This window comes from Nomascus leucogenys, chromosome 1a (genome assembly GCF_006542625.1).
Source record: "Nomascus leucogenys isolate Asia chromosome 1a, Asia_NLE_v1, whole genome shotgun sequence".
Classification (NCBI taxonomy): domain Eukaryota; kingdom Metazoa; phylum Chordata; class Mammalia; order Primates; family Hylobatidae; genus Nomascus; species Nomascus leucogenys.
Window position 1 is genome coordinate 68,747,453 of NC_044381.1, and position 12,867 is coordinate 68,760,319.

Sequence of the window (12,867 nt, forward strand, 5' to 3'; positions counted from 1 at the left end):
CTGTGATCAATGCAGATGCCTCTCAGGCCAGTAGCAGGAGGAAGGAGAGACAAGGCATATACCTCTTCCCTTCAAGAACATTTCTGCTTATATCTAATTGGCCAAAACTTAGTCATGTAACTATACCTAGCTACAAGGGAGGCTTGGAATGTATCTTTCAGCTAAATACACCTAGCTAAAATTCAGGGTTCTTGTGGTCTCCACTAAGAAAAAAAGTGTCGTTACTAATGAAGAAGAAAGGAAGAGGGATGAGAAGGCAAGTTGTGATCTCTGCCACAGGTCACCCTGTAATCTGGTGTAGATTCAGGGCAGAAGAGTCACTGGCCAGAATCTCAAATCTCCCAATAAGAATTTGGTAATTCTGTGATAGTCTGCATTCCAGCGTGATGAATGAATTTCAGTTTGGCAGAATCATTAGCTTCACATAACAGCATCCAGGGGCTTGTAGATTGTGGCTGCGTCCATTGTTGGATGAATAGAAGAGTTAGGCTACCCTTCTGAATAAGTCAATGCTCTATCTTGGCCCTATGAAGACTTCCTAGGCTGTTAGATGTTTGTTCAATTGTGGAGCATGTAATTTCCCTGTGAGGCTGCAATGATTGGGTCTCTAACCATGCTGATGAAATACTTGTTAAAGTCTCCTTTTATTATTTTGTTTTTCCATGCAATTCTCCTTCCTTTGATCTCCAAATGTGTAAAAGTAGAGTTCAGAGATCTCTGTGACTTCAAAAATTCCTTCAGTCTTCCCTTCCATTTTATTGTCTCCAAACTCTTTGAAAATAAATTGAGGGATGGCTGGGCACGGTGGCTCATGCCTGTAATCCCAGCACTTTGGGAGGCCAAGGTGGGTGGATCATGAGGTCAGGAGATCAAGACCATCCTGGCTAACATGGTGAAACCCCGTCTCTACTAAAAATACAAAAAATTAGCCGGGTGTGGTGGCGGGCGCCTGTAGTCCCAGCTACTCAGCAGGCTGAGGCAGGAGAATGGCATGAACCTGGGAGGTGGAGCTTGCAGTGAGCTGAGATCGCGCCACTGCACTCCAGCTTGGGCGACAGAGGGAGACTCCGTCTCAAAAAAAAAAAAAAAAAGGAAAAGAAAAGAAATTGAGGGAACAATTAATTATCCTCCAATTTATTCTGTAAATGATGTTGGGTGGCTTATTTTGTAGTATTCTTTAACATAATATTCTCCATGAAGGGATTTGTGTGTTACAGAGAGTTATACATAATTTCTTCTTTTGTCTTGAAGAACTGGATATCAAGAAATAAGTACCAAAAGAGATAATTTATAGACTTTTGCTTTTTGGTCATTAAGACAAGAATTATTTGTTGATTTTAGTTGGTAGGTTAAAAAATCTATGTACAGAATTTGTTGTGGGTTATTCTTCATTTTGCAGCTTTTCTGTGTGTTTTTCTTTTTAAGATAAGTAACCTGATCTTACTTCATCCTTTGGTAAAAAGATTGTCCAAAGCTAGCAGAAGTCATTATTTTTTATATAATATCTTCAGAGCAAGATGCTATTAGTGTCAACGAGGCACTGTTTAACGTTTCTGTTTCATGGGTCATGCACTCTAGTCAAATCAAAGCACTTAGGTTTTGCTTTATCTAATAGGATATCAGTGATCTCAAGGAGCATATTTACACAGATGGTCTTAAAGTTGCATATGACACCTTGACACAAAGTAAGATTTGTTCAGAATGTGGGGGAAATGGGCATCAGCATCGAGAATAAAATATTTTCCAAGATGAACAACAATAATAAAGTGAGATGGTGTGTCAAGAAAGGATAAGAAGAGAAATGAATGTGGGATAGGATTTGAAGGGGGTAGGGAGCACACATGGAGAAAGAGGTATGGCAGAGACAAAGAAACCATCTCGCAATCTGCCTCAGAACAGAACTCTACTCTCAAACTCTGGCCTCAAGGGATCCTCCCACCTTGACCTTTCAGAGTGCTGGAATTACAGGTGTGGGCCACCATGCCCGGCCAAGAACTCTACTCTCAAAATGTTTATGTTCCAGATTTATAAAAGAAATCAGTCAATAAGTTTGTTGTACTTCATTTAGAATAACACTGGTGAACTAATTGACATATTTAACCATCAGGTATGGCAATCCCTCCCACTTGGCATGATAAATGTGTCCCTGAGGAATTATGAGTAAAGTAGATCGTTGTGACTCAAACTTTAATTTCAAATAGAGTGGGGAGGAATGGCTATTTACAACAATGCTGGATTAAGTGACACTGAAAAGCCAAGCCTCCCACTATAGTGTCTCCGTAGTATAATACACTGAGGTGGTCACAGTTAACCAGAAGGATAGGGTTTGAGCCCACTGGGAGAACATTTGGTAATATTCTTTGTGTGTGTGTGTATTTTTTTTCTCTGAAGAAGGGATGGGGAAGTAGGGAGAATTGGAAAATCAAACCTCATCCTCTGGTCTGCCTGCCAATCAGAGGTAATACCAACTGAGGATGGAGAGGGCTGGAGAAGCCAGGCCTGGCTACAGCCACTGCTTTGAGATCCCCTAGTTGCAATGAACTTGCACATTTGCTGGCTCATGAATTCTCTGATACAATCTTCTTTTTGTTTTCTTTTCTAGTGTTTCTGAAAGATCTATCCAGCACTCCGATGGCCAGCAACAACACCGCCAGCATAGCACAAGCCAGGAAGCTGGTAGAGCAGCTTAAGATGGAAGCCAACATCGACAGGATAAAGGTGAGGATGGCCTAACCCCACACTTCATCTAGCCTGAGTCTAAGGCGCATGATTTGCAGTCATCTGTCATGTGACCACTCTTTCCTAGAGAGGGATAAAACCAGTAATGACAGGAGAGCATCTTAAAGATTAGGCAGAAGTTCATTTCTAATGTGTCTTTCCCTTCTCCAGCATAAAATAATAGAATAAATTAATCCTCTTTCCCATGTAGAATTAAAAACTAACAATACAACACAACAAAAAAGCAAAACAGGTTCATGGTTAAATTCCAGTGAGAGAAATTAGAGAACACATAAAATATATCAGCACACTAGTTCCCCACCCTGTCCTCATGGAAACCTTTTTCTTATTTGGTTTTTAATTTTTTCTGTCCTGGTTCAGGTTCTAAGGCTGAATGTCCATACTTTGTGTCTAACCCTTCTAGTTATCCTTGCATGTTGTAAGTTTTTTCTTCTTTATACTTTATTGAAATTTTTTCCTGCAAAACACAAAAGTCACACCTTGCCTCCCTAAGAAGTCAAACAACAAAGAGGTTTAAGGAAAGTTCATAGTCTGTGTGTTTCTTTTTTTCTTCTCCCTCCCCTGACCTAACCTGACAGCTTTGCTTTAAGTTGGGGCTAAATCATCTGGAACGAAGACTTTAAATTCAGACCCTTTGTTGGTAGTTTTCAGATGAAAACCTTGGCCAATATGCTGTCATTATCAATAGATAGCTATGGCATGGTAGCAAAGTAAATTTCTGTTAACCATCAAAACTTTACTGCCCCGGAAGTAAAATGCCTTACCCAAGAATTCTATGAAATGCAACTCAGAAACATATCTCATTGTACTAAGCTAAAACTACAACCTTCTTCCAAATGCCCTTTTAAAACTAGAATATTTTTGCTATTTTCTCTATACCTAATTCAGCACCTGGGCAATCCAGCTGTCCTTTGGAGTGTGACAAGGTCAATAAACTGTAGCTCATGGGCCAAATCCAGCCCACTGCCTATGTTTATAAATAAAGTTTTATTGGAACACACTCATTTGCATATTGTCTATGGCTGCTTTCACTCTAAAACAGCAGAGTAGAGTGGTTGTAACAGAGAGCATATGGCCCACAAAGCTAAAATATTTACTCTCTGGTGCTTCACAGAAAGTTCACTGACCCCTGGTCTACAGCGATGGTTCTCAGCTCATCTGTGCGTTCCCAACACCCAGAGAGCTCTATAAAAGGACCAATTACCGAACCACACCCAAACCAATTAAATTAGAATCTCCTGGGGTATGATTCAGGCATCAGTATTTTTAAAAAAGAATTTTTCAGTTCATTCCGATGTATGACCAAGGTTGAGAACCACTTTCCTATGGGAAGGAGTTTACTTCTGCTAAGTCTCATCAGGTATGTGCTAGAGAGTGAAGAGAGAGCTCTTCTTTCTCTACAAGTAAGATGAGCAAATACCCACGGACATTTTCCCATTATCCTAAACCTCCTTTGTAAAATTTGATGCCCAGTAATGGACCACAGGATTTAATCAGCTCCTGCTCTTCTTTCAACAGCCTTAATTATTCTTCTTTATTCATGACTGAGACCACTAAAGGGACCTTACCTTGCTCCTTTGCCATCTTCCTCTTCTCTTTTCTTGCTTCTTCTTTTTCACTCTCTTGCTGAAAAAGCACAAAGCGACAGGTGGGCACAATACCTGCTGAGAGAAGTATGGTGGCCCATGGATTGTCAAATCAGAAAGGGTCATTCAATTCTTTTTGAGGGAGAGGAGGTTCTGCCCATGGGCCTTCTGGAAAATGCCACTTTGACTTTTGAGGTGGTCCAACTATGATAAAAGTTTGGGAAGCTTTACTGTGGTCGATGTTTTCTGTTAATATTCAGCATCCCCAGTTACTGTTCCTGAAGGAGGATGTGATGTGCTTATGGGTGATGAAAACTGACAGCAGAAGAAAGATAATAGAAATAGAGCTTTTCAGAAATAGTTTAGACTTTATCATCCCTCACCTGAATTACTGACTGCAAGGGGCTCCTATTTGCTGTCTGCAGTTCCATCTCAACACGTCTCCATCCCGCCATCAATTACCTTCCATATTCCTTCCAAATATAATGTTCTAAAAGAAAATCTAATTCCATTCCTCTTTATTGAAAATCAGCTCATGATTCCCCATCACCAGTAAAATAAAATTCAGGCCCTTTAGCAGTGTATACAAAGTTCCTGTTACCCCTGTCATCTCTTCAGCTTCATTCTTGCTCTCTTTTCTGCATGCCATACAGAACCACTTTTAATTCTTTCGATGGGAATTTCAAATGCCTAGAACATCCAATCTCCTTTGCCCCTCTACCTTGCTGCTTTACTTAACACTTAACTGCATTGACTCATTAAAGATTCAGATCAAATTATTAGGTCCTTTAAAAAGTTTTCCTAGACCCTCATCATAAGGTTGGATTTTTGCTGTTTGTTCAGTTGTTCATTCATTTACTTATATAATAAATACTTTACTGAGAGCTTTCTAAATTGCAAGGGCTTGTTATGTTCTAAAGAGATGGAGATAGACAAAAACATGATTCCTGCTCTCAAAGATCCCTGACCTAGTTGGAGACTACAAAAAAATTGAACAGGCCTATTATTGATGCAAACAAGATATCCAAGAAGCATAGTCGCCAAATGTCATCAGAAAGAAGCCAACACCACACTCTGATTGCCCTTTGAAGAGACACAAATAAATCAATACTAAAAAAGAAGCAAAGCATGAACCTGATAAACTGGGTGTGAGTAGTTGCCTTCCTAGGTGATCTTCACATTCAAATCTCTGAATCCCACTTGATGTCATTGGACCTTACATTGTTAGAAATACAGCAGCATCCTAGGCCGGGCGCGGTGGCTCACGCTTATAATCCCAGCACTTTGGGAGGCCGAGGCAGGCGGATCATGAGGTCAGGAGATCGAGACCACGGTGAAACCCCGTCTCTACTAAAAATACAAAAAAAAAAAATTAGCCGGGCGTGGTGGTGGGCGCCTGTAGTCCCAGCTACTCAGAGAGGCTGAGGCAGGAGAATGGTGTGAACCCAGGAGGCGGAGCTTGCAGTGAGCTGAGATCGCGCCACTGCACTCCAGTCTGGGCGACAGAGCGAGACTCCGTCTCAAAAAAAAAAAAAAAAAGAAATACAGCAGCATCCTGTATTTCAGCATTTGTTCTGTACCTCAGAGCCAGGCAGGCTTGCTGTGGTGAAGTGACAGATTATTTTTAGTTGAGCAGCTGGATAAAATGTTGACCGTGTTGACACAATTGTCAGCTAGTTGGTTTAGGGCTTGGTTATCTGCCTTTAGAAGTCTTTTCAAGGCTTTTGAGCATTCAGGCTTCTCCACCTACTTTCCATACATGATCCTGTCAGCAGGAAGGGGCTTCTGCCTGAAGATCCCAGGCTTGTGATTTTCCAGTGAGAGTAGTGACCTCTTCAAGCTATAAAGGATAGAAATGGCTTTATATACATCTGGCAGAACCTACTGCAACTGAGGTGGCAAAGAATAGGACTCTTAAGAGGAGGATTTGGGGACACAGCTGGAATTGAAGTTGTTGAGGGTCCCTTAAGCAGGCAGTGGCCTTATCCGTCATGTGACCTCCAGAATAAATTATGCTGCATAGAGTAGCCCTACTCTATGAATAACATAGTCACATGGGTAACATGTTTGTTTTTTAAGCCTTCTTGTTTTCTATCCCTTTACATCACAGACCCTGGGAGATTTGGGCTAAGTGAACCCATTATCTGTTCATAAGCCTCAGGCATATATAAATTATACTCCCAGCCTCTTTGTATTTCTTTGTTAGGATTTCATTCAAGGACAGAGGGTAAAGAGAAATAAAAGGAAATTGGGAAGAGAGTTAGGGGAAGGGGGAGAGAGGGGCTGTGGACTGTGACACCTGGATGAATGAAACAGCAATAGACTCACACTAACACTGACCAAAGACAAAATGAAAGAAACCTTGTCCTTAGAGTACAAGAGGAGGGAACATGCACAAAAGTAAAGGACAGCAGGGCTTCGGTAAATCTCTTTATTCATCATTGTATTAGGACTCTGAGTTTCTAATAATAGGAATCTAAACCAAGCTAGCTTAAGCAGAAAGAGGTACTGATTATAAAAAATACAGGATGTCTCAATCCAAGAGCAGAAATGTGGCTAGATAGGCAGTGGAAGTGAGAACTGGAAGGCCATTGAGAACTGTGAGTGCTCCGTCACCTGTCTCTGCTTCTCTCTCTGTGTCTGCCTCTTCCTTTTCCTGGGAAGAAGGGATTTTTAGCTGCCAGGTCCATATAGCAGGCACAAGATGGCTGCCCATGGTTCCCAGGATCACAACTCATAGTTCCAGCTCTGTGAAAAAAGAGATGGCTTGATTCAATCCTTTTCAGTCTCCATGGCACATAGTCCTAGAGTGCCATCTCTGTTCCAGCAAGAATGAGCTGTCTCCAGCTTCAATCAGCTGACATTCAAATTGAACTCCATTATACAGACATGGCCCCTAGGAATTAACCTGCCCATGTAGAGGAATGGGAATGGGAATGGGAATCATTGTAAGCTGGAAAGATGCTCTTTGGCAGGAGATGCTATTAATACTATGAAAAATAATGTACATTTAAGAGCAAAAGATACTAGATGCAAGTCCAGGAGCATGGGTAAAATGATTGCTTCTTAACTAATTGGCTGCTCCATAAATTGACCCCACAAAAAAATGTCTCATTTCTCCCATATACTCCCAACAGACCTTTCCAAGTGATTCCCTTTATCGTTCTAAAAGTGTGCTATGCAAAGTGTCACCTCTCTGGTTATTCTGGGTTTCTCACTGAGAATACCCTTCCCCCTTATTTCTTTGCCTCTCCCAATCTTATTCCTCCTTTAGGGGTTAGCTCAAGTTCCTACTTGTTCATGAATCTCTTTTTCTATTCTGACCATATTTACTAATCAATTTACTAATTAGTTTCATCTTCACCAAATAAATTTTTCCACCTAGACTACATAGCCCTTTTCAAAGACCATGTTGTCTACTTGTTTGCATCTTTCATGGTACTGGGGTACACAAGCATTTTGTAAAAGCTTTTTTTAGTAGACAGCTTTAAGTTTGTATATTAACAGTGTCATATAACAAAACATTACTATATTCCCCATGACATTCCCAGTTACATTTATGGACTTGGAGATTCCAAGCATGAATGTAACTGGACAAATAAGACTGTGGTAATGGGGGATTCAAATTAAATATTTTTTAAAAGGATGGAATTAGTCATTTTAAAGAAAGATAAATTGTTTCATATCATTGTATGATCATAAGTATCTAGCATTTATAGTGTGTGTTCTGTTTAAAACACTTTAACATATAAAAAGAACAGACTGACTTTCACAATGAGGACAAATATGTATAAATTAGTGAGCCAAATATTGACATTTCGAATGATTAAGTCATCTTTATGATGATTATGATAATAGATTGAAATTGAACTTCATGGAACCCTGTAGTGAGAAATGGTCCAGTTAGACACCATGCTTGGAACTAGAGAGAGGACATATATTCTAGGTTTAGGACATTTTAAGTATTTTTCCAGCATTTGAGCTGAGAGTATCCCTTCCCTAAAATGCTTGTGTTCAATTTTATTAGGAAAAATGGAATACAATCCCCCTTCTAGGCCAATTCCAACCTCACCCTAAATATCTCTTTCTACAACTCTTCATTTATATCCTTTAAAATATCCTTTGCAATAAGTTGGAAATAGCAAGTAAACTGTTTTGTTGGGTTCTGTGAGCTACTCTAGCAAATTATCCAACCTGAAGAGGTAGTCATGGGAACCTCTGATTTGTAGCCAAGTTGGACAGAAGTTGTGAGTAACCTGGGAGCCTACTACTTGCTATTGGCATTTGGAATGGGGCAGGGGCAGTCTTGTGAGACTAAGCTCTTAACCTGTGGGATCTGTTTCTATCTCCACATAGATAGTATCAGAATTGAATTAAATTGTAGGACACGCAGGTGGGCCAGAGAATTGCTTGGTGTAGGAAAACCTACACATCTGGTATCAGAAAAGAAGTATGTAGAGTGGTGTGAGTATAGATTAGGAGGAAACAGTTGGATTGTTTTTCTATATACACTTCCCATCTCAAGCCTCCATCCAGTATAATCTTTGAAATCCTTTTAAAAAACAAATTAAAGTTAAGTCAACCTTAGATGGCTCCATTAATGCAGGCAACCCAACTAAAGCCATGATTTTATGACTGATACCCTTAATGCACAGGCAATTTCCCGTGTGTATAGGCAATGACAGCCTGTCTGTGCTTATTTTTTTGCCTGATGGCTTGCAAGCATTTTGCAACATCAATTTTAAGATGTGCCTCAATTTCAGATGTAATGAAGATGGATTATATCTCTACCTTCTGTTTAAATTTGGGGATCTGGCTTTTATCCTTACTGACAACTGCTTCGTCTTGGCATTGTCAAGCAATCCTCCTAGAGTAATTCTCCTGTTTTTTTGGAGCCTAGAATCACAGTCTGGTAGCCTTCATTGAAGCTGTCTAGAGTACCACCTGCCCCACCCTGCCACCCCCACAACTCCTTACTTCCTGGTTCTCAGTCCCAGTCTGGTTTGGTGAGGATGCTGGATAGCAGGATTTCAGCAATTGCTAATCTGGGGAGATCCTTGCTGTGATCAAAAGTGAAGTCCTTCACTTGTGCAGTAGATCCCATCTCTCTAACCAAAAAACCTCCTCCAGCAGTTTATTCTTCCACCTTCTGTCTATCCTGCATCATCAGTTTTTGATTCTCTACATCATTTCCATTATCATACAAACATGGTGTTATTTCTCCATCTTAAAATTTGATTTTTTCTTGATCCCTCAACTTCCCCTTCTAGCAACTGCCTCAATTGTTTAGATTTTTCACAGTATGACTTTGAAAAAAAATCTATATCCACCATCTCTAATTTCTCTTTTCCTTTTCTTTTGCAAAGTCATTTTTATTCTGGAAATAATCTCAAAGTTACAGAAGAGTTGCATGTATGGTGCAAAGAATTTTGTTTTCTCCTGAACCAGTTGAGAATAAGTTGTCAAAAGATGTCCTGTCACCTCTGAATACTGTAATGTGTATTTTCTACAAGTATGGACATTCTTCTATATACTCATAATACAATCGTCAGAATCAGGAAATTAACACTGACCCATTACTACCTTCTAATCCTGAGGTCCCATTTAAGTATGCAAATCATCCAGGTAATGTCCCTTTTAGCGAGATGACCAAGTTCAGAATCATTTGTTGCATTTAGTTGTCCTGTCTGGCACAGTTCTTTAGACTTCCGTGACCTTCATGACCTTGACACTTTTGGAGATTATAGGCCATTTATTTTTTAGAATGTCACTCAGTTTGGGTTTGTCAGATAATTATAATTAAATTCAGGTAACAAAACTTTGGCATTAATATCATAGAACTAATGGAGTATTCATTTCCTTGTGTTCTATTGGTGGGACATTATCTCAAATTGTTACTGACTGGTAATGTTAAGTTTCACTACCTGACTAATGTGTCTTCCAGATTTCTCCACACAAACCTATTTGTTTTCTTTTTGAAGTTAAAAAGTATTTGGAATTTGGGGAGGAATTTCCTCTTTTATTCAGTGGTTTACAGCCTGCTACTGTCATCATGTATTTTGATGTTTCCGTTGGCACAGACTGAAAGTGGTTATTGTGTCCTTTTGGCATGCCGCCCTCATTCTTTGAGCACTTTCTCAGTTTTTGGCACAGAAAGATGTTCTAGGCTCCCCTTGTTTTCCCTGCCCCAGTCCTGGAATCATCCTTTTTTCCAAAGAGCACTGGTTCCTGGTTCCTTTGAGAATGGTAATTAGAAACCAAGATCTAGATGCCAAATGTGCTCACTGCTGAAGTGTTGCTGTCGCCAGGACCTCCCAGTGGATAGAGCTAGAAAATACAGTCATACAATTAGTCTCTCTCTCTCTCTCTCTCTCCTGTACCCCCCCATTTATATTTCTTTCTATATCTGTATGTATGTGTATATGTAACCATAAGTTCTCACCGATACCACCAATTCCTACCCTACACTGCAGGGTTCATTCCAGTTTTGTACTTTCCGTATTTGTAACTCCCCTCATCTGCAGTGAGACACCTGGCTCCCCTTATCCTTGTTTTGTCACTGTCTTGTAGGGAACCAAGCTTCCACTCCATGGCCTCCTCTCCCCACATGGATGCCTTGCACATTCATTCAGGTTCCTATACTTCTTACCAGGCTGGACCCTGCATAGATGTTCTCCTTATCCTCCTTCAGCTCTGATATCCCATCATGAGTCCCTGAGCTAATGTAAAAGCCTAACTTGCTTGGTCCTACCTAATCGTTTTAAGATTGAATTGTCCAGGAAGAAGAAGGAGCAGAAGGCCCATTTATTCTTAAACCCATTCCAATGAGGCTTTCACACCCACCATTCCACTGAAGCTTCTCTCATCAAGATCACCAATGACTCCAAACTGCTAAGTTTAATAGTTACTAGTTTTCATCTTATTTGATGTCTTGGCAGCATTTGACATGATTGATGACTCATTGTGCCTTGAAACTCTTTATTTGCCTCTTAGTAATGCCTACTTTCACAGGCTACCCCTTATAATTCTCCTCTGGTTTGTCTTAGGCTCTCCAACTTATTACATTCAAGGGTCCTAGGGTTCATTCGTTACTCAGCTCTACTTTCTTGGTGATCTTGTTAGTTCCCAAGGCTTAATGTACCATCTCTAGGACCTCGATTACCAAATTTATAGCTCTAGCCCAATTATCTATCTCAAACTCCAGCATCATACATCTCACTAATAAACATTTCAATTTCAATCTGTCTAAAACTGCATTCTTGATCTTCACCCCCAAAAGTCTCTTGTCATAGCCCTACCCAGCTCAACTGACAGCAAGTTCATTTTTCATTTGCTTGGTCCAAAAACTTAGAGTTATTCTTAATTTTCCTTTTTTATTCATACTGTGCATCTAATCTATTAGAAAATCCTGGTGATTCTACATTCAAATGCTATTTATCCAGAATTAGACTACTTTGTACCACCTCTGCTGCTACTACTCTATTCTGAATCCCTGTTGCCCTTCACTTTGATAAAGCAGTAGCCTCCAGGGTGGTTTCTGCTTCTACCCTTGACTCCCATAGAGTACTGTTCACAACACAGCATTCTGAGTGCTTCTTTAGAATGTAAGTCAGTGGGTCACCATTTATGTTACTGTAACTTTCATTTTGTAAGTTTCTACCAAAAGATTGATTATTTTGTTAATTAAGTTTAACTATTGCAACCTGTTCCCCAGACGCCTCCCTACCGCCACCAACACACTCTCTCAATCCCCTTTACCCTGATCTACTTTTTTATTTTCTTATGAACTTACTACCTTCCAACATTCTCTATATAACCACTATGTTTCGTTGCCTAGTCTCACCATTCTCCCACTGAAATACTATATAAGCAATTTGATTATGCTGTTCATTGGTGTAGTTTGATTTATGTTTCTTCATTTGGGGTTTCTTGAGTTACTTGAACCTGTGGATTTGTAGTTTTCATTAAATTTGGAAATTTTTCAGCCATTATATCTTCAAATATTTTTTCTTTATCTTTCACTCCCCATATCTCTCTTCTTCTTCGTGGACTCCAATTATATGTGTATTAAGCCATTTGAAGTTGTCTCCTATCTCAGTGTGTTTTGTTCATTTTTTTTTCAGTCTATTTTCTCTCTGCACTTCATTTTGGATAGTTTCTATTGCTATCTTCAAGTTCACTAATCTTTCTTCTACAGTGGCTAATCTACTGCTAATTCTATTCATTGTATTTTTCATCTCATTGTATTTTTTCATGTCTACATATTTGATTTGTGCCTTTTTATATCTTCCTTATGTCTTTTTATCATGTATTGATTTATTCTACCTTCTTTATCATGTGGACAATATTAACAATTGTTAAAATAACAATTGTTTAAAAATAACAATTGTTACTTTTGTTAAAGTATTTAACAATTGTTAAAATAACAGCTAAGTTACTTGGAAACATTTTGATCTATTCAAGACTTACTTTTCAACTTTTCAACTTTGATAGGTGGGTCCACAACATTTAACCTGGGGCTATATGGCACCACTAATGAATG

General features: G+C 39.5%; 1 protein-coding gene across 1 annotated transcript in view; it reads left to right on the top strand.

The window, feature by feature from the left end:
• GNG2 (G protein subunit gamma 2) overlaps positions 1-12,867 on the top strand; it is a 110,965-nt gene that overhangs the window by 88,763 nt on the left and 9,335 nt on the right. Inside the window, exon 3 of the mRNA XM_003267685.3 lies at positions 2,603-2,718. Within this exon, the coding sequence (XP_003267733.1) occupies positions 2,632-2,718 (87 nt within the window). The 5' untranslated portion in view covers positions 2,603-2,631. The remainder of the gene's footprint in view (positions 1-2,602; positions 2,719-12,867) is intronic.